The 25198-nt window shown below is 26.6% G+C and overlaps 2 protein-coding genes across 2 annotated transcripts; one reads left to right on the forward strand and one right to left on the reverse strand.

Moving 5' to 3' along the window:
- Nucleotides 1-363: 363 nt before the first annotated feature.
- On the forward strand, nucleotides 364-11056 carry LOC126894780 (ATP-dependent DNA/RNA helicase DHX36). Its single transcript, XM_050666036.1, has 18 exons — nucleotides 364-541; nucleotides 820-957; nucleotides 1383-1576; nucleotides 1849-1994; nucleotides 2878-3049; nucleotides 3114-3294; nucleotides 3354-3546; nucleotides 3654-3828; nucleotides 3909-4057; nucleotides 4665-4754; nucleotides 5309-5520; nucleotides 5865-5942; nucleotides 6016-6404; nucleotides 6463-6648; nucleotides 6703-7034; nucleotides 7095-7401; nucleotides 10074-10171; nucleotides 10859-11056. The coding sequence occupies exons 1-18, from the start codon at nucleotides 493-495 to the stop codon at nucleotides 10923-10925; spliced, it is 3156 nt and encodes a 1051-aa protein (XP_050521993.1). The 5' UTR covers nucleotides 364-492; the 3' UTR covers nucleotides 10926-11056.
- Nucleotides 11057-14781: 3725 nt separating this feature from the next.
- Nucleotides 14782-24753, reverse strand: LOC126894793 (uncharacterized). Its single transcript, XM_050666056.1, has 3 exons — nucleotides 24511-24753; nucleotides 15186-15671; nucleotides 14782-15086 (listed from the first exon to the last, which is right to left on the reverse strand). Exons 1-3 carry the CDS (start codon nucleotides 24538-24540, stop codon nucleotides 14931-14933), a joined length of 672 nt encoding a protein of 223 aa, XP_050522013.1. The 5' UTR covers nucleotides 24541-24753; the 3' UTR covers nucleotides 14782-14930.
- Between the last annotated feature and the right edge of the window lie 445 nt (nucleotides 24754-25198).

Here is a 25198-nt window from a genome sequence, read left to right on the forward strand (position 1 = left end):
GATTTACATAGATTAGGTGCTAATTTTTGTTGAATTGTAAATCATTGAATTGATTTAACGAATCGCATTCATATAAGTGAACTGTTTCAAATCACTTAATCATATTGATCATCTCTACTCTATTGTGACGAATTAAAGCAAAATACAAAAGATATATATGCAAAGAAATATAGTAATATAATAAATATGTAATTAATAAATGAGTCTAAATATATCATATCTTATCTATCAATAGACAAGCAAATTGTTAAACAAATAAATTAATAAATTTGATTATTCATTTTATACATTATAGATAATTTATAATCTACAGATAACCGCCACTATATGATATCTTTATCAATGTTACTTGACCGTTTAATGTTCGAGAAAAATTGATAATAATTTACAAATAGAATTCCAAATAGCAACTATTTCAAAAATATACGAACTTTATGGAACTTATGTAATTTTGATTTCAGATTTGGTTTTCTATGAGAATTATTTTTTAGAATGCCTCCTATGAAACCTTTTAGGATAGGAAAACAAACAGGACCTAAAGGTATTTTTATATTTACAGTGTACCTAACAATTTAAACTTAAATATCATAACTATATCTTAATAAATTGTTAATTAAATATAATATTATATATGATTATTTAAATTCAACTGTTTAGACAATTTAAGTGGTAGAAATTTATAATTTTTATATTACTAACTAATATAAAGACAGATAAAAGTTTAAATTTTAATCGCTACTTGCTTAATTTTTTTTGTAATTCATTACAATAATTTTGATAATATATGAATTGCTGTGTATAATTGTTTCTTTTTATTAGATAAAAATAAGGGTCCAAGACAATCTAAACCAAAAACAAATCACAGTGAAGATAGTTCTGTAAGTGATATTGATAAGCCTTCTGGTTCAAATAATCAGTCTAAACGCCACCCATCTCATCTTAAAGGTCGAGAAATAGGTAATTTAGTATAAAAATATTTCAACTAACAAATGTAAAAAACTATTTTGTTGTATTAAAAATTTGTACATTTTTTTGCAAATTAATTTTAAATATTTACAACTCTATAATATACCATGAAGTTTTTGACATTTAATATTTGTAAAATTTGTAGTAGAAAGAGGATCTTATATTTGTAAAAAAAGTAGTGTAAATGAATTTTTATCCAAATTACTAAGCCAAGATTAAGGGGGGCTCATCTCAATTTTTAATACCGACTAGGATGGCCCATCTCAAGGTGACGTCCCAGAGTTCATATAGGTCTAAATCCGGCACTGGAAATTGCTAAAAAATTTAATATCTCATTCATTTAATTTTTAAAAATCAACTTGTATGTATATTAAATAATTTAATACTTTGTATAATATTTTATTTAAATTATTTAGGTCTCTGGTATGCACATAGAGCAAGCCAAAAAGAAGATGAAGAATTACTAAATGTTAATAAAAGAGGCATAGGACTAAAACTTAAACCACCTCCTTATTTAAGAGGTCATGATTTAGATTTATGGCATAAAGAACAAAATCGATTATGGCAACATGCTCAGAAAAAAGAAAAACAAAAGGAACTTGGCAAATGTGTATGATTTTTATAAAATTTATTTTATAAAAAACAGTAATTAAAGTCTAATCAATTTTTAAATTGTAATATCTTTGATGTGTTGTCACTTCTTAAGTTTTGATTGTTGATACATTATTATTTGAAATCTGAGATACTTTTAGTATAAAATATTATTTTTGTAAACATGTTTCTTGTGGATACATTTGTCTAAGTCTTACTCTATTATACAATAGAACTACCAATTTCTTTTTTTTTTGAAAAAAAAAAGTGTAAAAGGAATATTTCTTGTAGTTTATCAAGTTAAGAATTGAAGGCATTGGTCATGTTGAAATCTTAGCTCTTCAATTGGAAACAGAAATGCCAATTATTGAAGAATATAAACCTAAGTTATTTAGTAAAAACTTAAGTTCAAAAATTGTGTCTTCAAAAATTTCAAAGTAATTTTCTCAAATTATGTTTATGGTGATTCTTTTAACGCTAGAAATTTTTCTTAAAATAATAACTTTTTTGTGAAATTTTTTTTTGGTTTTTGTTTGTTACATATGTATTACCATTTATCTATTATAAAATATTTATTATGTTTATCCCTTATGTCTTAAAGGGGTGACAGCTTTATTTTTTTTAAAAATAACATACATATTTATCTAGCTTATAAAATATAAAATGACTAGTCAATAACAACTTTTGGTTTTATACTTTGGGAGTTATTAGCATTTTAAATTAAGACTGGAGGTAAAGCAATGATGTTGCTATTTTTATCATTAGTCATTTCTCAGTGGCTCTTCTCCTTCTGACTAGGTGAAAAATTGTGAATATTTTCTGAAGCACTGGTCAATAATAACTTTTATTATTGACCAGTCTCGATTATATTATTGCAATGTAAGTCGTGTCAATACATATTTAACTAACTTATAAAATATATAAAATTATCCAATTAAGAAAATGACTGATGATAAAAACTTTTTCAGAAGTTANTTAAAAATAACATACATATTTATCTAGCTTTTTTTATTTTTATACTTTTTTAACATTTTTATACTTAGGCAAGAAATTGTGTGGCTAGTGTTAAAAGAATCACTCCATATATGACTAATTTAGTTATCCAGTTACAAAAATATTTTTTTTGGTAATTTTCTTTTCTCTATGAATTAGCTTGTAACTAAGTAGGCAAAAAAGGAAAATTAAAAAAATATATATATTTTTTTAATATATGTCCTGCAACTGGACAACTCAATTTATATCATATAAAAGAAATCTATTTTGAATTTCTTAAAACTTGTTTTTGAAGTTAAAGATATTTATTCTGGTGTCTTTTTTTAGCTTTAGAAATTTAAATTGTTATTCATTAGATGATGAAGATATTGATGAAAATGCTGAATATATAATGGACAGATATAAAAAATTAGAAGATTCAAATTTTAAAAGAAAATTTCTTGACCATATAACTGGATCAATTGAAGATAATTTAATTGCTTCAGTGCAAAGTAATTTGGTAAGAAAAAATAAAATTGATTTCCAATGATAATACAAATTCTAAAAATTGATTTTTATTTAAGAAACTTCAAAATGATGAAATGAAAAATTCTGCATTAAAAAATGAATTAGAAGCAAAATTTAAAACTCCCAAATATAGATCTATGTGTGAATTCCGGAAAAAGTTACCTTCATACAGCAAAAAAGATGAAATTTTAAATCTAATAAAGGCAAACCAAGTTGTTTTGATTAGTGGTGAAACTGGTAAATTTTAATGTAAATATGATAAAAATTATATTAATAACTTTACTATATATGTTTAGGTTGTGGAAAAACTACACAAATAGCTCAATTTATATTAGATGATGCAATTTTATCAGACAATGGTTCGACGTGTAGAATTGTTTGTACTCAACCAAGAAGAATTAGTGCTATATCAGTAGCAGAACGAGTAGCTGATGAACGAGCAGAGCGTGTAGGAGAAAGAAGTGTAGGATATCAAATTCGATTAGAAAGGTAATAGTTAAAATTAATAAAATAATTTATTTCATAAATGATGATATATACTATTTGGAATAACTTATTTGATTTTTATCTAACATATTTCGTAAAAAATATTTCAGACGTTTAAGTAGAGATTATGGATCTATTTTATTCTGTACTACAGGAATTTTACTTCAGCAAATACAACAGGATTCTGCTTTGAAATATTACTCGCATGTGATTATTGATGAAATACATGAACGTGATACTATTAGTGATTTTACTCTTACAATCCTCAAGAGTATTATACTAGTGGTAATTTTTTTATTATTAAATTTATATTTAATTTTCTTTTAGAAATAATAAATATGTTAAATTAAAAATTTTGTTTTTAGAGACCTGATATAAAAGTTATATTAATGAGTGCTACTTTAAATGCATCTGCATTTTCTAAATATTTTGATGAATGTCCAACTTTGAACATACCTGGTTTTACTTTTCCAGTTGAAGAGTTATATCTTGAAGATATTTATACACTAAATGGGTATAGTATTTTTGAAAAAAATATTATTTTGTTTGTGAAAATAATCATTAATTAAAACTTTCTGTATCCCCATAAATGAGGATATAATAAGTAAGGTATTTTTTATATATTATTTTACGCAATATTTTTAAGAAAAATTATATTGTGTTTTGTCTTTTTTGAAACTTAAAAATTTGTATGTTAAAATATGTATAAAAAATCATAATGATATAAAAAAATTAAGTCAATAAATTTAACTATATTAATAATAATGTTTTATATTTTAAGTTAAATTCCAATGTGATAAGAGTTTTTACCTTACTCAAGTTAGTCTATTGAAACTCATTGATTCTTTTAACTTATATATTAAAGTCATATTTTTAATAATTAAAAAATTGAATATGATGAGTTAAATTTAATTGAAATATTGTATAAAAGAGTTGGAAAAGTTTACCTCATGAATTATAATAGCTTCCAGTCCCTTCCAAAATAGTGCTTGCATTAATTATGATAATAAAACATATAGAACTAATATTAGTTAATAGTAATAGTGTTAATTATTATATAACTTAAGTTTATTATTACAGTTCAAAATAATGGAACTATTTTTAATTATTAATTAAATTAGTTTTAGATATTTTCCCAAAAAATTAGTGCATAAGACTCGAAAAGTACGCCCAGGTGATCCATTCAATGAATTTGTCATACCATATGTGAAGTATGTATAAAATATTAAAATGTCTATAGCTAATTTTTTTCTTCAAATTTTAGGGAAAATTTAAAAACAAATATATTTTTGCAACTTACATCCTAAATCTAATGTCACAAAAATGCATTTTTGAGTTTTTTTATAATTTTTATACAGAAGAATGTTTTCTATTCATAAAATTACAAGTCAATTTTATTGATTAGTTTTGTATTTAACACTTCAAAAATGACAATTGAGATACCATTTAAATTTTTAATTTATTTTTGTTCTTCTGAAAAATTGCTAAATTTGACATGTAAGCTATGAAATACAGACTCAGATTCATTTTTTTCTTAGGGTTAAGAAAATATTTGAGTTTAACTTGATAATAAAATTGATAGAAATTATTTTTCGTTATTTTTTATTAAAGTCTCAAATTTGTTAAATTATTATACACACATTTTTACATGATATTGTTAACACAGTAAATACTACAAAGTTATTATATTATATAATATTTTTATTTAACTAAGTTTAATCATTTTTATGCATAAATATCATATAACAAAGGTTATTTGTTATAGTAATATGAGACGTTTGAAAAAGTATCCAAATTCAGTATTAAATTGGTTGGAAAATCCTTTTTCTGAAGATTTTGACTATGATCTTCTCGTAGAACTTATAAACTATATTTGCAATAATAAAGAAGACGGAGCTATTCTTGTATTTTTATCTGGATGGGATCAAATATCAAAGTTAACTAGAATTTTAAGAGATAAAGGTTACGGAAATACATGTAAGGACTAATCTCAAAATACAACATCAATTTATAAATTTATAATTATAGTGCAGAATTATATACATTTATAATTTTTGTTCAAGCCAGTTTAATGAGTCTCAAGTCCAACTTTATTGTATGATTATATTGTAGTCTAGAAATATTTTTCATTTTAGAGGGATATACCCCTAATCCTTCCAATAATATAACCTTAATAACAACATATCACTGAATTCTAATTAAATTAATAAAAATTTGTACTGGCTGAAGGTGTATTCGAAATAACATCAAAATTTATAAATGCATATAATTCTGCGTTAATTTATAGTTAATTAAAGTTAATTTAATATTTTTATTTTCAGCAAAATTTATACTAATATCATTGCATTCTATGCTTCCTACTGTATCTCAAAAATCAGTATTTGATTCACCACCTAAAGGTATTAAAAAAAAAAAAAAAATTAACTAGGATAGCAACTTTCTGTGCTTATTTAAATTGTCATTATTTTTTAGGCATACGTAAAATTATCCTGTCTACTAATATAGCAGAAACTTCAGTAACAATTGATGATGTTGTATATGTAATTAATAATGGACGTATGAAGCTAAAAGGATTTGATGCTGAAAATAATATTGGTACTTTAAAAGAAGAATGGGTTAGTGTTGCTAATGCTAGACAGCGTCGTGGTAGAGCAGGTCGTGTGAAACCAGGAATTTGTTATCATCTTTACACTAGAGGACGTGAACAGTCATTTGATGATTATGTTTTACCAGAAATGATGCGTACTAGTTTAGAAGAAGTGATACTTCAAGCTAAAATTTTACAAGTTGGTATGGTAACACAGTTCTTAGAAAAAGTTATGAATCCTCCTGATAGTAAAGCTTTAGAAGTTTCCTTAAAAGTAAGATATTTTATTATTAAATTTAACTATTTTAATTGAAAAAAAAAATTGTAATTAGCTATTGACTGATTTGAATGCTCTCGATGAAAAAGAAAATTTAACACCATTAGGTTTTCATTTAGCAAAATTACCAATTGGGCCACTCGAAGGAAAAATGATTATTTTAGGTGCAATGTTTAGCTGTTTAAGTCCAATTATGACAATAGCTGCTAGTTTGAACTTCAAAGACCCTTTTGTCATGCCAGTAAGTTTATATATTTATTTTTCCTATTTATTTCTATATGTAATATTATTTTAGTTGAATAAAGAGCAGCAATGTCGTGAAGTTAAAAAAGAAATGGATGAAGGTAATCAAAGCGATCATCTTTTAGTTACTAGAGCAATGAGTAAATTTTTGAAAGCAAAACAAACAAATAAAGCTTGGGATTTCTGCAGAGATAATTTTTTAATGCATAATACCATGAATATGATATCTGAACTTAAATCTCAATATGCTAAATATTTATGTGATCTTGGATTTATTAAATCTTCTAATTATTCAGATGTAGAGTACAACAGGAACTCTAGTAATGTTAAACTTTTGAAGTGTGTTTTAGTTGCTGGTTTATGTCCTAATATAGCTGTATCCCAGTATGTAGCTGTTTAATTAATATTAGTGACAAATCAACTAATAATATATTTCAATTTCAGAACTAAAGTGAAATCAAGTGGCCGCAAACTATCAAAATATGTGACTGCTGAAGATGGCAAAGTAGATATTCATCCTAAATCCGTCAATGCTGGAGATTGTTATTTTGAAAGTCCATTATTGCTGTATCACACTAAACTAAAAACAAGTTCTATATTTTTGCATGATACGACTATGGTTTATCCGTTTCCAGTTGTTTTATTTGCTAACCATCTTAAAATAACTGGTGAAAAGACTGATCATGTAACTTTTAGCCTTAACTCTCAAATCAATTTTACTTGTTCTGCAAGAACATCTAATTTTATTAAGGTATTCATTCAAATTGATTTATTTTTAGAAATTTATTAATTTAAAGATAGTTATGTATTTACTAAAAGTTTAAATTATAGCACTTATTCAAAAATATAAGTGTTATTATGTATGTAAATTAAGTTCTTAAATTGTCTAAAAAGTATAATGAATAATACAAAATTTTATTCTTAAACACTCCTTACCAAAAATAGTACTTTTAGTTTCGATACGAAGCTGAGAAGGTATTGGTTTTACTAAGATGTGTTTTTTTTTTTTTTTTTTTGTCTGTTACCACTTTTTCTCAGCTCTCACCGAACCGATTTCTTTCAATGATACGTCAAAAGATCACAAATCGTATCTAGTCGAAGACATTACCCTTAAAAATTGAAAAAAATTCCCTCGTTCCCCGTAAATGGGGGAAACCTCCAAAAAAATTACAAATTTAAAAATCGCTAATTTTCGATATTTTTTCAATTTTTTTTACTTAAAAGTGCCATAACTTTTTCAAAAATGAACATATCAATATAATTCTTTTTTATATAGATGCATAATATCATTACCTTTCATTTGGTATAATTTTTTCATAAATTTAACCCTTAACCTGCCCACAAGGGGGGATTTAAAATGACAACTTTTTCACAAAAAATTAATTTTTTTAACTTAAATTTTGAAAATGTTCCGGAAAGTCTGATACTTTTATATATATCTTAAATTAAAGCTAATGTAATATGCTTTATCATGAAAAAAAAAAAATTTTGGACTTTATCTTATCTTCATGGTGAAAATGGCTACCGAATGCTATTTTTGTGTGAAAATTTTCGATTTTGTATTTTCCATTTTTAACTTTATTATGCTATAACTTTTTGAAAAATGAATGAATCATTACAATTTTTTTATGAGAAGTAGTATTTATATAGATCTTTCATTCGACATACTATTTTTTTAAATCGGACCATTTCCCTTAATATAGGGGGGATTTAAAACATAAAAATGCATATAGAAAATAGAACTTTTTCAACTTAACTTTTGGAAATGTTCCGGAAGGTCTGACACTTTTATATATATCTTAAATTAAAGCTAATGTAATATACTTTATAATGGTAAAAAAAAATTTCGGACTTTATTTTATCTTCATGGTGAAAACAGACATTAAACTTAATAAAAAAAATACGATTTTTGTAAAAAAATTCTTTTTTATATTTTTAACTTTATAATGCTATAACTTCTCGAAAGATGTATGGATCAATATAATTCTTTTTTTTGTAGATGCATGATGTCTTTACCTATCATTTGGTATATTTTTTTTATAAATCTGACTTTTTACCTGCCTACAGGGGGGGATTCAAAATGACAACTTTTTCACAAAAAATTTACTTTTTCAACTTAAATTTTGAAAGTGTTCCGGAAAGTCTGACACTTTTTTATATATATTAAATTAAAGCTAATGTAATCTACTTTATTATGTAAAAAACAAATTTCGGACTTTATTTTGTCTTCACGATGAAAATGGCTACCAAATGCTATTATTGTGTGAAAATTCTCAATTTTATTTTTTACATTTTTAACTTTATAATGCTATAACTTATTGAAAAGTGTATTGATCAATATAATTTTTTTATGGGAAATTCTATTTTTTAATAATCCCTTTTTCATTCGACATACTTTATCTTAATCAGGATATTAATAAGGAACTAGCAGTTTATGAAGATTTTGGAATAATCCACCAATTTTTTAAAATTAAACACTATCTAAAGATTTGCATCGAAGCGTTTTTTTTTGATAGTGATTTTAATGACTGTCAGATATCATTATACTTGATCCATCTATACCACGTCACCACTGTGCCGCGACCCCCCTGTGCTGAGTTTTTGTTTACCTTTAATTTTTGGCCACTTAAAAATAAAGTGGTTAATCATAAGAAAATCACTTTGTTTATTTAGTATGGTCGACATTTTGAAAAATTTAATAACAATTTTAGAATAAGTACTTACGGAGTTACATAAAATGGGTATGTTGCATGGGTGGGTGGGTACATCTCATATTAGTGTATTTGCACTCTATGTATTCAAATGCTTGTAACTCAATGAGTATTTATTCTAAATTTATTATTTATTAAAAACTTTTTATAAGATAAGGGTTAAAAATGGCTATTTTGAAGAAATTTCAAATTAAAAAAAAAAAAAATGTTAGGGTCATATTACTCATATTTAATGAGGTTCTAAGCTTTTTTGCTGCTTCATTTCATGTATATGCATAATAGATCGCACCATTTTGTTCTCATCTTTTCTGCCAATGTTTTCATTAGAACTTCAATTGTAATCTCTTCAATCGAGTTAGCCCCATATAGTTGTGTATATTTATGTTAGGACTCTGCAAGTTTGGTTGTTAGTACTGAAATGTATTATGTTGGTCAACCTCTTGAAATATTTTTTCTTGATGCAAATTTGACTAGGCCTGTAAAATTATCCTAGCTCTTATTCATTAGTACCAAATCAATTTTCAGGTTATCCAGGTTTATTGTAAAGTTTTTCCAATCTGCCATTTTTAATTGTATTTTTATTTTTTATCATTAATTGTGGTCAATATTCTTTTTTTACCTATTTTTTTATTATTTTAATAAATCTATGTTTAATGAGATTAATTTGTATGTTTTATATTAAAAATTAATAGATTTTTATATTATTTTTTAGACTGTTCGCAATAGACTTAAATGGCTAATTGATTATTTGATGTCACATCCAGAAGAAATAAGTTCAGACTCAAAATCTATTAGTACAAGAGCACTTCAGTAAGCTTAATTGTTTTATTAATTTGTTTTAGTGATTTAGTTATGAGACAACTAATAACTGCTATTTATACATTTTGATAATTTCTTATTTTACTACTTTTACAAAATTAGCTTTAAATACCCCTAAAAAAATTGTTATTTTATTAAGACTTTGGAGATGGAACACAAGCAAATCACATGATTTATCATGTATTCTGTGAGTATTCCATCTTCTATTTGGTAATACAGGGTAGTCTATGATGTTTTGAAAAATCAAATAACTTTTGAGCTATTGGATGTTTTTATTTTTTAAATTTTGGACTATATAAGATGATTTTTTTATTGCAACCCTCAATTACTCACAGAATAAAAATAATTTTAACATTTTATTATTTTTTTTTTATACCTTTAGTTACATATTATTCTTGAAAAATATATAGCTATGTAGCTAAATATTAGCTATATTATTAATATATATATATATATAATATATATTATAATAGATAAATAGCTATTCTATATCAACGAAGTTATAATATTACATAGCTAATAATTCAAGAATAATAAGTAACTAAAGGTAAAAAAAAAATAAAATAAAAAATAAAATTATTGATACCCATAGTTTAAATTTTGTTATTTTTTATTCAAAAAATAATAATTGTCAATACAATTATTTCTATTTTGTTAAATTTAAAAAATATTTTTTAGACTTGTTGTTGATTTAGTGTCTGCAGAAGAACATCCTGGTGTTTTGGACTTTTCTCATTTGTTTTAATTTAAAAACCTTGTTATGTATTGATTCATTGTATTTGTTAAAAGAATATTGTTTAAAACCTTATAAGTGTTATTACTATAATTTTTTTGTACTATTTAGAATGTAATATACAAAATTGACTTACAAAAACATTTATTTTCTAATGAGACATTTTTTAAACTAGTTTATAGAAAAAATATTTTAAATATATACTAAAAAGAATGATAAAAATAAGAATAAACACTAACATCTTGTAATTATCTTGAGGCTGCTAAAATTATTATTGCCCACCATTGGCTATTTTTTATAAATATTTTTTATTTATCATCTTGAATAATGTATAAAATAATGGGGCTTTTAATTTAGAATGGGGCAGGGGCGCCGGAACTATTTTTTACACGGGGGCAAAAATTTAATGACTAAAACTCGGTCCCCTTAATTGTTACTAAGCTAAAAAACGGGTTTAGCTATTTTGTGATGGATTTTAGTAATCATATAAAAAAAAATTCGGTAATTTATAAATTTTACTCTTAATAATACATATTATTAGCTTCGATGCGAAGCTGAAAAGATATTAATTATACCATGATGTGTTAATTTATTTACGTCAAAAGATCACAAATCGTATCTAGTTGAGATAATACCCTAAAAAATTTAAAATTTTTCCCTCATTCCCCGTAAATGGACAAAATCCCCCCCCAAAAATTACGATTTTTAAAATCGGTAAATTTTAAAATTTTTTCATTTTATTTCCTAAAAATTATTTAAAAATGAACAACCCAAAATAATTTTTTTTATATTGAAACCTTCTTTATTTCCCTTTTATTTGATATAATATTTTTGAAAATCTGATCCTTTATCTGCCCACAAGAGAGGATTCAAAATAACAACATTTTTACAAAATTTAACTTTTTCAACTTTACTTTTGAAAATGTTCCGGAAATACTGCATCCTTAAAACATATGTCTAATTAAAGCTTATAATACGTAATATAAATAAAAAAAAAAATTTTCCCGATGACAAATTATCTTCTACGTGGAAATGGCTGCCGTAGTTTAAAAATTTTTTATTTTGTGTTCAAATTTTATTTATTTTTTTTGTTTATTTTAAAATACCTTAAAAGGGTTTGCAATAATAATGAATCCACCAATAAGTATAAAATTTACATGAATCTAACTTACATTAAATATAAATTTATACTTATTTTGATAATTTTGTCTCTTCAAAGTTAAGAAAATTTTTTTTGGAAATTTGTATAGAAAGTAGAGTTTTTTCAACTTAACTTTTGAAAATCTGTGTCTTTTGAATATATATATATATATATATATGGTAATAAAACTTATTTTATGTGCTAAAAAAAAAAAAATTTGTACCAACGACCTATTTTCTATGTGCAAATGGCAATCGAAGTAGAACAAAAAATAGGAGTTAATTTTGCTTTTGGAATAATCCACCAATTTCTTAAAAATAAACACTACTGGACTGGGAGTACCCCTGACAAAACTGTGTCTATGGAAAGAAATGTTTGTAGCTTTAAGATTATTTTTAAAAACTTATTATTTGAATGGTTGTAATTTCAATATCTTTTTGAACGGATAGCAAGGTTTAATTGGGTGGCGCTTTTCTGATACTTGGTATCCCTAAACATTTTTGAAAAATACATTTATAATTATTTAAAATATTCTTAATAAATTGATAATCATGGTATGGAAATATAAAACCTAAGATGTTCAGGAGCCAGCGGCCTACTTATCAGTCGACAACGTTCACGATTCTGTTGACCTAGACTGTGTAAGTTTTTGCTCTCTTACACAAGCAATAATTTTTAATAAGAACGTTACACATTATTAAATGATTGAGTTTAATTATTTACTTTGATACCTTTTTTAAAAATATTTTTGAGGAAGAGGCCATTGATACAGTAAACTATATACATAATCTTATTTTACAATACGATGAGTATAATTTTCAGTGTCGTATTTTGAGATGGACACAAGAGCACGTGATCACTCGACTGACTGAGTTATGCTAATATTTTATCAAGTAATGTAATAATACAGATTATTTTCAAATAGTCTGTGGTAATAATGTATTATGAGTTTGTGAGATTAATTGTAAAAATGTTTACTTTTTTTTACCGAAGATAACATGTAATTATCAAATATTGGTTAATATAGTAGTCTTGTGCAAAATTTGACGTCCCACAAAGTTATTTCAGAAACGTCTTCATTTATTACTAACAATTATATTGAATATATTTTTTTTGAAGTTTTTAATGTGTAAATAAATAAATATGGTGATATTTTTCACAATAATATTATACACCTGATTTAAATTATTAAAATGGATTCAAACGATAAAAACAAAAACATGACTGATTCTTTTTCAAATAAGTTTCAAGTGTGTATACTACACACATTTTATTGTGCTCTTTTTTTAAATTTTATGTGATAATCTCAGCAAAATGAAGTATGGGCAAAAAGAAAAAAGAGTTATCTAAATTTTATGGTACCATATAGGTGAACAATTTTTCTCCGTACCCTCTTATAAATTTTTAGATACGCACCTAATAATACCTATAACTTCATATTTAATGTTAAAAGTTATTTTTTTTAGTTTTAACTGCGCATATAGTACATAAAACGATTTTATTATCAAAAAACACATACAAAAATTAACAAAATAACAAATATATTATAATGTACAAAATTAGGAGGCATAATTTACTACCTTATTTTTTTAATATAAACATTTTTGATACCTAAAATAGCGTGCTTGTTAACTAGATAATACGATGTAAACATATTACATAATAGTAGAAATTTACAACATAAAATAACAATAATTTAACAAAATAAAACAAAAATTATTGTGTTTTCAACTAGAAATATTATAAAATTAAATTTGATTTTAAAATAGATGAAACCTCTTATAAATATCATTCATGATATTATGGGTCAAATATATAGTTGTCACGACCATTGACGCTTTACATAAAATATTTCAAGTTAGCTTTTAAGAAGAATATTTTTAGATTAACTTTATGGTATTATAATATTGTTGTATCGTGTGCCGTTAGTAAGTTGATGAATTTGAAATCGTCAACAATAATGTATGAAACTTTGCTAATATGATTTTACTTTGCGTAAAAATTAATTAAAAATATCTAAAACGTGTGTCAGTGTGATAGTGTGCATATCAATTAATAATAATGTGGATGCGATCGGTTCATAAAAATATATGAATTATGCCCATATTAAACGTGATTAGTGCTTACTTTAAAAAATAAAACCAATAATCGACGTGATTGGATTTAGTTTGATTATTTCATTGAAATCCGGTAAGAGTGGCACCGTATTAACGATTAAGTTATTATGTAATATTTTTTAATGAACAATAATAGGATTTCGTGTGTATGAGTAAAATAGTAAATTTTAATTCTGGACAGGTATATAATCTGGCTCACGCGAACGTTTATGATATTTCCACTTTCTCCTAAACATCATACAATTTCTTAAACGGAGAACGTCAATGACTGTGTTTGAGTGATGTACTATGTAGAAAACTGTATACAATAGTAAAGTGAACAAAATATTCTGGCAAAATGGTTTCCAAATCTGAGAAAAAAAGCTTAAAAGAGATGAAACGATTTTTTAATGTCTAAAACTGTCTGATAGGTGTCATTATTACAATACGTATCTGTATTATTTTAATGCGGCGAAACAAAATCCTGTGGCGTTACTAAAGTATTATTAGTGACCTTAATGAGTTTCTGATTTTATCTTTTCTATGCTAACTATATTTTTATGGCAACACGTCGTATTCAAAATATATTAAAAATTTCGTTATTCTTTTTATCGTGATTTTCTCCTGTCCATTTTTTTTTTTATTATACTTTATAAAGGTTTATTTAGTGTCATCGTGTTACATAAAATTTATGTTTTTGGTAAGATTTATATAAAGATTATTGACGATTTTTGAATTTATTTATTCTTCGCGTACTTCGGACGATTCGGTTTCTAGTTTTTAAAATAGATTTCCGCTTCCCGGTCCGGAAGGTGCGCCATATCCGGTAGATGGCGATGGTGAACCGTAACTTTCTGATGGTCCTATCGACGGTGATGGACTAGCTGGTGGTCCGTATTCGGAATTAGCGACAGAATTTGGATATCCTTCTTGTTTCTGAAATAAATATATTTTTATTATTTTTAAATTATTTGCATACCTGTGCCCCCCCCCCACTGTGATATTTAATTTTTATGAATTTCATAAAGTTAATACCTGTGTCTTGTATCTGATAAAGTATACTTCTGGTTTGGACGGTTGTGTTGGAGCCGGGGTGGGAATATGGATTTCAGGTTGTTCTTCGGGTTTCTTAACTAACACGTAGATGAGTGTTTTTTGTTCGACTGCCGGTGGTAATGGTGGTATTTCAGGTGCAGTGGGAGTTGGTGGAGTTGGTGCCTTGATGAATACGATTTTGTAGTGTTTCTGTGGTGGTTGTGGTGGTTGCACTGGCCTTTTGGGTACATAGGTCGTGGGCTCTGGGGGTGGTACATGAACGTACACATGTTTATGTATAACTGGTGCTTGCATCAATACAGGTGGACCATACATTGGTGGTGGTCCTCCGCTTGGATACGAACCGCTGCTACCGCCACTTATAGGCGCCGCATAGCTATCCAATTGTAAATTTCCGCCACTACTTCCGAAACCAGTTACAGGTGGTTCCGGTCTTCCAAGACCTTGGCCGACAGCAAGTAAAGTCTGGAATTAATAAAAACCAAATGATGAATTAATATGATTATTTCTTAAAAAATAATTAGTTTTAGAAAAGTCAAGAAATTTATTTGAACACACAACAATATGTAGAACGGATGTGTTTAAGTATGCAGGTTACGCAAAATAGATAAAATAGGAAGTCTACGTAATAGCCTATCGCAGTAGACGAAAAAAAAGGTAGAAGAGATTACAATAGTGTCCACGAGCTACGCAATTTTGTTACAGTGGATGGCTTAAAAGACAAACATTAGAACGACTTGGGCAATTAAGCATCGAAATTACTGTGGTGGTTAAGTTTTTGGACACTGTCGTAGTGTCGACAGTGGTGTATTCGCAAAAAAACCCTTTTTTTATTTCACGGTGCACGCTGATTTGTGAGCGTATACTCTTAGATAGTATATAAATATTATTTTTTTAGGGTATACGTTTATGAAAAAAAATAATAATTTTTTTAATAATTATTGGTGGGTACACGTCGTATACCACCCAAAACATCACTAAACGTTAACATGTACGTGCATTTATTTAGTTGTGACTTATGATCAATAAGCTTGAAGTTAAAATCTGCACATCGGACCAATCAATACTTCTTACTACAAAATAGTTTACCAATAAATGTACATATTGATATTGACCATTTTCAATAATGCGGTTGACAGTAAGAAAAAACTGAATAAGACACGAGAATCGTTCAATGAAAACCGTAGTGACATTTCAAAGTGAATTCGATTAGTTCGTAAACTCATTTGTTTTCACCAACTTATAGGAAACGTCAATGGAAGTTTTCCTTTTTCATTTCTGTGTAGATAACAATAACAAATACGCTCATTGTTCACTTTCTTGAGCACGGGCGGTTGTTATACAACAATGATACCTCTTCATGGCGTCCATGAAAACTTGTAGCGTGGAACCTAATATAATATTCTGCGATTACATACAATTATTAAACTCGCGTCTTCTAATTGACGTTTCTTTTTTACACCACATCGCCGGTGCGCATTAGGTAATCGTACATGACTTACATTAATGACGCGTTGTTGCGGAATCCGAGCACACGATAATAAGTAATGAATTGGTGTTAAAGTGTTTTCTCGCGTTTGTTCATTACAGTGCGTAATCGACTTGGTTGGTCTTGGGCGATTTTCAAAATAAATCGCCGATTTTAATTTATAATAATAATGATAATATTATCGTGGGGCGGTAACCGCGCGATTGGCCGACTCGTACACAGTAATCGGTCGTTGTAATGAAAAGCGTTCGTTTTCCGAATGATTCATTAATAGCTTAATTAAATGTACTGTTTAAAATAATCGGATGTGCTGTAATTGTTCATTCTTCATTAATCGTACATGCATCGACTTATAATACAATAAATGTTCCTTTGATATTTAACATAATATGCAATGCTACCGAATTCACATGTTCCAAAGATTTTACTATTAGCGCATTGTGATGGGTAGATTCGTTTATTGATGTTTCATTGCGGTTATTGTGTGGGCAACACGAGTAGTTTCGACGGAAATTGACATTATTGAGCGATCCGAGACAGGACTGTGGAGGAGGTTTTCGATGTTTACCAATAAAGACACACGGTAAATTGTAAAATTCATTTCAGTAGGTTGTCTAGTCCCTTTCACATCGACGAGATTTTCGGCGTACGCTTTTCCGGCCCATTGCGTAATCTTACAGTCTTGTCCGCTTACTATTTCGGTACATTTCTGAGGCTGCTTGAATATCAATGACCCATTTTTTGCATGTTTTATTGTTACAAGTAATGCAACAATGACGAGTAATTTTTAATTTTTTCACATTTAAATACATTTACATTTTCGTTTATTCTTTCTAAAAAAATACATCATTTATACGTTAATAACGCACACAATGCTTACTTTGGTAAACATAACGAGTCATTCACAAGTATTTTACAAAAAATGTCCGCCAGTCAGTATTTCCCTAACGTTTACTCGTTATGTAATCGGAGTGTTATTATAAAAAAAAAAATAACTGAGCTCCGAGAGGTACCAGTTAAGTTGTGTATAATACTTATAGATGGACTGAAATAAAATAAAATGNCATCATTTATACGTTAATAACGCACACAATGCTTACTTTGGTAAACATAACGAGTCATTCACAAGTATTTTACAAAAAATGTCTGCCAGTCAGTATTTCCCTAATGTTTACTCGTTATGTAATCGGAGTGTTATTATAAAAAAAAAAACTGAGCTCCGAGAGGTACCAGTTAAGTTGTGTATAATACTTATAGATGGACTGAAATAAAATAAAATATTAAAATTCGGTCAAGTAATCGAGTAATTAGCTGAACTACGACAAATTATAAGGGAATGAAAAAATCTAACTAAAGCGTTGTGATTTGCCAAACGAGAGGTGTTTATAATTTACAGTAATAGACAAAGTACTCTCTGCAGTAAAAAATAAGAATAATTTTTTTGTTTTTAATTTAGGTTAACGGAGGGGAGATTTGTGGCGCCGGAAAAGTTCTCTTATTTTATTACTACGGAAAAAATGCAGTTAAAAAGATTATCCGAACGAATATTTTTAAACAATTTTATCTACAATGATAATTACGATTATTTTATATGCTTTCTATTAAATACTACCGATTAAGATGACCCGTATTTATAAAGACTTAAGTCGATATGTAAAAATAGAAATCGTTAAAAACCTAAATCTAATGTGATAAATCTAAGAAAAAATGTATAATATATGCAATAGTTTGGGTAAACACAAATATACGTAAACAAATAATATCAATGTAAATCATACATTCGTAGTTTTTAAAAAAATTGCCGTTACAATGTGTTATGTCGCAGTAATTTTGAAAAATGAAGACATTATATAGTTTCAACTAACCCATTGAAATTTTATTGAACGTTATTTGCTTTTAACATGATAAAAACTATAACTTTCAAAGTCTAAAGTGTCAAATGTATGTAAATCTTATATAAATAACAAGAACGTTGCAACGTTTCCCCGCCGTCGTCCGTATGCAAGTAAATGAATGCTCCAGCGTACTGACAATAGATTTTATGACAGCGTATAAAAATGGCCAGACGTTCTCAAGGCAAATTGGGAATTCAGCGTTTTATGGCTTACAATGAGGCAATGCCGAAAGCGATTGTCTCCTTCTCTTGTTGCTATTCAATAAAAACTGAGACTTTCGGACGCCTCCGCGATAATTGACATCGTCTATTTGATACTGAGTAAACTTTTACTGATAATGTGTCAACTTCAAATAGAAAAACGCGTTTCTAAGTATTTACAAATGAACGCGCGGAGATCACCAGGATAAGCTATTAAAAAGACACAATCGAGCATGTGAACTTAAACACATGCACGAAACAACAATACGAATTGCGTAGAACAAGCACTTGCGGAGGCGGACGATTGGACAAGGACACCACGATATTCATGGAAAAATGCAATAGAGAGATCCTAATTAGATTAAATGCTGTATACCATCGTATTCTGCTGTGTGGAATTATCTAATTTCACTCATATAGCGATCAGAGGCGTTTTAATAATATGTCCAAAAAATGTGCGTGTAATACGACTGGAGCTGTTGTGTGCCTTCAAAAATTATACGAGTTATTATGTTATTGTTTTCCTTTTTTTCTGTCGCTAAAAGTTCAATGCTATATGACTCTTTTTTTTATGTTTATATCGAGCAATCCGTTTACAACACTTTTGGTTGTTTACCATTGAGAAAAAGTGTTTATTGACCCGTTACATGGCACAGAGCATTTACTGGAAAGTATTATGTCGATGGTGTCGTTACACCACAACTTCTTATTTCAAAAGCTGATTCCCAAGTAGATAATAATAACCGTGAAAACCAATGTATATTTACAGTGTGTAATTTATTTATTCTTTCGTTTTTGTTTTACAGAGAGATTAGGTAAAAATGGTAATTGAAACGTGTAAATTGTTTTTAGTCTTAATTTTTTCAAGTGGACTTTAAAGCGGCCAAACGACGATAACGTTCAGGAATTCAATTGAACATAATACTTTTGTTGTTCACTTTCGGTTCCTTCTATTGTTTCCAATTATTCCCTAGTCGACCGAGTCGCTATTGGAATTACAAAAGATGTTAAATTAGTATGCAGAGCCCCATATACAAATAATTTCTAAAGACTTTCGTTTTTCAAAAATAGTTATGAATTTGTAATCCAATTTTATTTGGAATTTCGCCATGTTTAGCATTTCTATCGTTTAATTTTTATATACAAGTTGTGGATTTAAAATTACTTTATAATTTAATTGATATTAAGTATTGGCGCCGTTACACAATAGAATCTAACAATATTAAAAGAGAAATAGGAGTTTTTTCTTAGTAATTATAATAAAATTATTGTTCGGTTAATCCGATATCTATATTGGTCAATACAAATTACAATCGCCAAAGAAAATTTTTCGTTGCAAAATTAAAAGAATCAATATAGAAACTATTGAAATACAATTAAATCCACGCTAAGATATATTTATAAATTAATTAAATAAAAAACTATGTGATCGTCTTTTTATTTTCATTTTATTTCATTTATTTAGCTCTACAATGAATGGATTATAGAATAATATTTAAAAAAATTTATATAGATAACGTTAGGGACAGTTATATTCAAGTGAAAGATGCATGTTATTTATTTTCAACGATATTAGAAAAAAAAAAAAAGAGGGAGAATTACATTAAACGAATGCTTTGTCGAAAAAGTTGATTTACTTTATTTATTTCGCTTTCCACTGTACTTTGATTGATCCATGACAAATGAATTGGTTTCGGGATCATGAACGATTCTCGTTTATCGCCGTGTGTAATTGACTCGTCACAATTTTGATAGTTATACAAATTATATACGAATGAGCAAACATTCGAACGAATTTATAGCTCAACAAAAAAATAATAATAATAATATTCCATTTTCACTTTTCTTTTGTTTCAGTGTGTAAAGATAACAAATCTTTTTGTAAAATAATCGGTTGGCCAAGCGATGCTTAGAAAGTTCATTAAACACAGTTATCAATTATTATAGTAACCGTTCATTTATACATATATATAAAACAATTAGAGAAACATTATTATTTTTAACCGTTACGATATAGATCGTTTAAATAAATAAATTATGTTAGTTATGAGTAAATCATAATGAAATTTGAGGAGTGTGAGAAAATTACTGATTTTTTTTAAGTTAAATTAAATGTAGATGTTATTCAAAGAATGTAACAAAAGTATTGAGTAAACAACAACTGAAGTACTTTTTTAATATAATTTAACTTAGAGACTTCGGCGAGCTACAATATCTAACCTAAAACATATTGTAAAATTTTTATTTGAGTTTATTCTTTAGGGAAACCGTTTGCTCTTAATTCGCGCCATGCATGGTTGCTTAATACTATTCTTTTAACGATATTATATTCACTGTTGAGATAAATGTGGCTTAGGTCCATTAACAAGAAAATTTATTGCTTTAAATTTATAGCTAAGAGTTTATTTATGAATATAGAGAATGTATAATCATTTCCGAAGCCTTTGCCGAAGAAATCCGTTAATACGTTTGGAGAGAATTTTTATTCTCCGTTTTGCGGTAATCAAATTTAAATGCTTTCATGGCAACAAAAATACAATCAAACCGTGTTCAAGTGTAATTTTTATTTGCAACAACAATTCCGACTCGACTGGCAAACATCCAAAAGGCGTTTTACTCGAGACCTGAACGCAATTGGATTATTTTTTCTACCAGATCTATTATTCTTTATATATGACATGAGTGCACTACGGTAGAGGTTGGAGTTCAATGTTGTACATACGCGTTACAGAGTAATTGATTCTATAACAAATATCATTTTAATTAAGTCAACTATAACTACCCCTTTCCGGTTAAGTGAACAAGATGCAATAGCTCTGCAATTGCACACAGCAAATGTTCTCAACTCTTTATTTTTATATTTAACCTATCAATCTTAAAAACGGATATGCCATTTTAGTTTTCAACTAGAATGTTTACAATTTTAAAGTGTAACGGTTGCTTTTATTATTTATTCTCATATTTTTTATTCCGTGTTGTCTATTATTACTTAATAATGATAATCTAAGAAGCTATAAAAATTCTAATTTTTCTGTTTATCCATATCATTATTTTGATGTCTCGATGGTCATTAGCATTTAAAAAGTAGCTATAAAAATTGTATTGTTAGCTGTCTACTTCAACAAGCAAAACATAAACGGAATAACGCGTTAGTGGTTTTAAAAAATAATTTTAATGCTGAAGGATATTTTTAAATCTCTTTACTTGTGTAAATTTTATTTTTATTATTATTTCATTTACTGTACTGTTGTAATATTTCTTTCTTTTAATACAAATAGTTACTAGATGTTTGTTACTTTTAACAATATTAAACTTCTTTCGACAAATAAGTTTCCATTTAGGAGTTGTAGAATAAAATATTTATATTTAATTAAAAATTTAGTTAAAAGAAATGAATACTACTTATTTTTTGGAATTAACGTGTAATAATTAAATATTGTTATTTCATTAGTGTTTTTTCAAATTACAGGAAAAAGATTGGCAGACTAAATTTTTTTTTCAACATTATTTTTAACGCTAGCCATTACATTTTTTTAAAAAATATAATTTTTTTTTTTGTTTTTTGTCGTTTACATTTGTATTTCCATTTATCTGTTATAAAATATATTTTAGTAAATTCCTGATATCTTATAGGGGTATTAACTTTATTTTTTTTAATGGCAACATTCATATTTATCAAGTTTTAGAAAATTACTAGTCAATATCAGCATTTGATTTAATACTTTGGGAGTTATTAGCATTTTAAATGCTCCTCTAGTCTAAATTTAAAATGCTAATAACTCCTAAAGTATTAGACCAAAAGTTGTTATTAATTAGTAATTTACTATTTTATTAGTTAGATAAATATGTATGTTGTCATTTAAAAAAGTAAAGTTCACATCCCTTTTAGACATAAGAAGGATGGACATAAAAAATATTTTATAACAGATAAATGAAAATAAATATGTAACTAACAAAAACTAAAAAAAAAAAAATATTCACAAGAAACTTATTATTTTAAGGAAAATGGATTGATGTTTATTTAAATTGATTTAGAGATAAAAGAATCACTCTATATTTAGTTAATGGGTTTTGAATACTGTTAACACCATTAATTGAATAATGTTAAAATAGAGATTTAATCTGTTCTTACTAATAATTTATAAATATTTAGCTGTCAATTAAAAACCTTGACGCTTAAAAATGTTCGCCGGCATTCTGAGTAGGCAATTCTGGTACACGTGTGAACGTTTTTTTCCATTATTACATATATTTTAGCAAAACAATTTTATTCTCGTAAAAAAATTTTTATTAATAATATAATTATGTGCAATTACCGTAATTAAAAAATTACAGAAGGAAAAAACAAAACAATTTGTAATTATGTTTGAAATTTAGAAACTAATTTCAAATAAATTTTTTTTTTAATTTTACGTATCTTATATTTAAAAAAAAATCAATCCAAATAATAAATCAGCCCTTATATACTTAGTTTCAAGCTAGCATTTTTGTTTTTGTTTCAAAAAAACTTTTTTTGTATAAAATAAAATTCATTGTAATTTTTTTATAACTTTTTATTTCTCCGAAGTGTATCATTTATTTTGTTATTTAAATTATACCAAAAATTGTTTTATAATTATCTTTTACATATTATTATAGACAATACATTATTATTTTACATACTATTATGGAAACTCAAAAAATGCAAGTAATTTATTTTCCATGACTTAAATTAATGCTTCAGTGTTAAATAATATAAAATTTCATAAGTTTATACAATTATAAAATATTTTGTAAATATAATATAAAAATATAATAGTGCGTTACACATGATATTTTCAAGGGGATAAAGAGATTAAAGACCTTTGTTTTTGTTTATTACTAGCGCCAAAGTCATAAGCTGTTAACAGTTATAATTGGCCAATGGCTAAAGAGGCTATATAACCTTTAGTTCTGCTTGTGTACGCCATCGAGTTGATCCAGATCTATTACTTTTTTACATTTGGAGTTTATTTATAAATTAAAATTAAAATACTCTTAAAAAAAAAAAAAAACTATTAATTTAATAAGATTTTGTTTTGTTAAATATTTTAAAAGTTACGGTAAATATTGAGAAAATATTTTATGTTAGTTTTATATTTCAGTGTACAATCATTAAATTCTATAATTAAAAAAAAAAGTTAAAACGTATCATTTTAACGAGAGGTAATTGTTTTGTATTAGATTATATTTCGTGTTGAGAGAGTGAGATGATCTGTTGTTTTACATTTCATAATGTTTGTTTTGAAATAAAACATAATTATAAGCAAGATTTCATTTTAATGGTTTTGAGAATTTTCTTAGTTGGAAAAAAGTGAAGCACATAAAATAAATAAATAATTTATATTATAGGGGTAATGCATACTATATATTATACAGTTGAAATGAAAGAAGTACTACACAGGGTTTACGAATGCGAGTAAATCATAAGCACCGACAAAAAAGTATCTATGAACACTCAAAAGATAAAATATTACTTTTTTTCTTGTAAATATTTTTTTTTATTTTATGATTTTCAACTTTAAGTGAGTTTTATTGACATTTGTATTGCTAGATAGGTGAAGTAGACATAAGCATTAAAAATGGTCGTTTCTATGTATTTTGTCTTTATTTAAAAATAATTACTATGAAAGAATTTCTATTGTTATTGCTAAAAATTCCTATGTTTTAATTTAAAATTATTTTTATTTTTAATAACTCACCACTATTGCAGAGCACCACGTCGCTGCCATTATGAATTACCAGCTAAGTATTTGCAACTCTTTGAATGCGCAACACAGTATACACTACTAAAATAAATAACGGCGTTCCGATGTAAACAATAAAACTTAACAGTATTTTACGAAAAAACTATTCTCTGCATAAATGTGTCCAAAAGAAGTTTCAAACTGTAACACGATGTATCGGACGGTGTGCAAATGAATATACTCGGTACACAATCCGCTTTCACGACACTTTTTATATAATTGCTCCTACTATGTTTTCCCACTACCGAATTTTCTGATACACATTGTGATGAATGTAAAAAAATTGACCTGGAAAGATGAACCTGTCTGATAAATAGTTATTATATTACTTTTTGCAATAAATTAGACACCGTGAACAGATGCCAAAGAGCTCAACATATTACATTTTCACTCTTTTTCTATTTTTAATTTACTTTAATTGTTAAGTTACAATTATGCAAATTGGTATTTACGTAAAAATGCTAAGATTATATTGATCTTTAGTAACTCGATTGAAATAATTTAAGTGTTTAATGATAAAAATATAATTGTAATTATAATTTTCAACATAGATAAATTTAGTGGCTATAAAAATGAAAGTAAAATGTTTAATTTATTTTTAATGATAAATTACGTGTTTTAAGTTAAAAATTCAACTCAATTA

This window comes from Daktulosphaira vitifoliae, unplaced genomic scaffold, assembly GCF_025091365.1.
Source record: "Daktulosphaira vitifoliae isolate Bord-2020 unplaced genomic scaffold, ASM2509136v1 Scaffold_1, whole genome shotgun sequence".
In the NCBI taxonomy this organism is placed as follows: Eukaryota; Metazoa; Arthropoda; class Insecta; order Hemiptera; family Phylloxeridae; genus Daktulosphaira; species Daktulosphaira vitifoliae.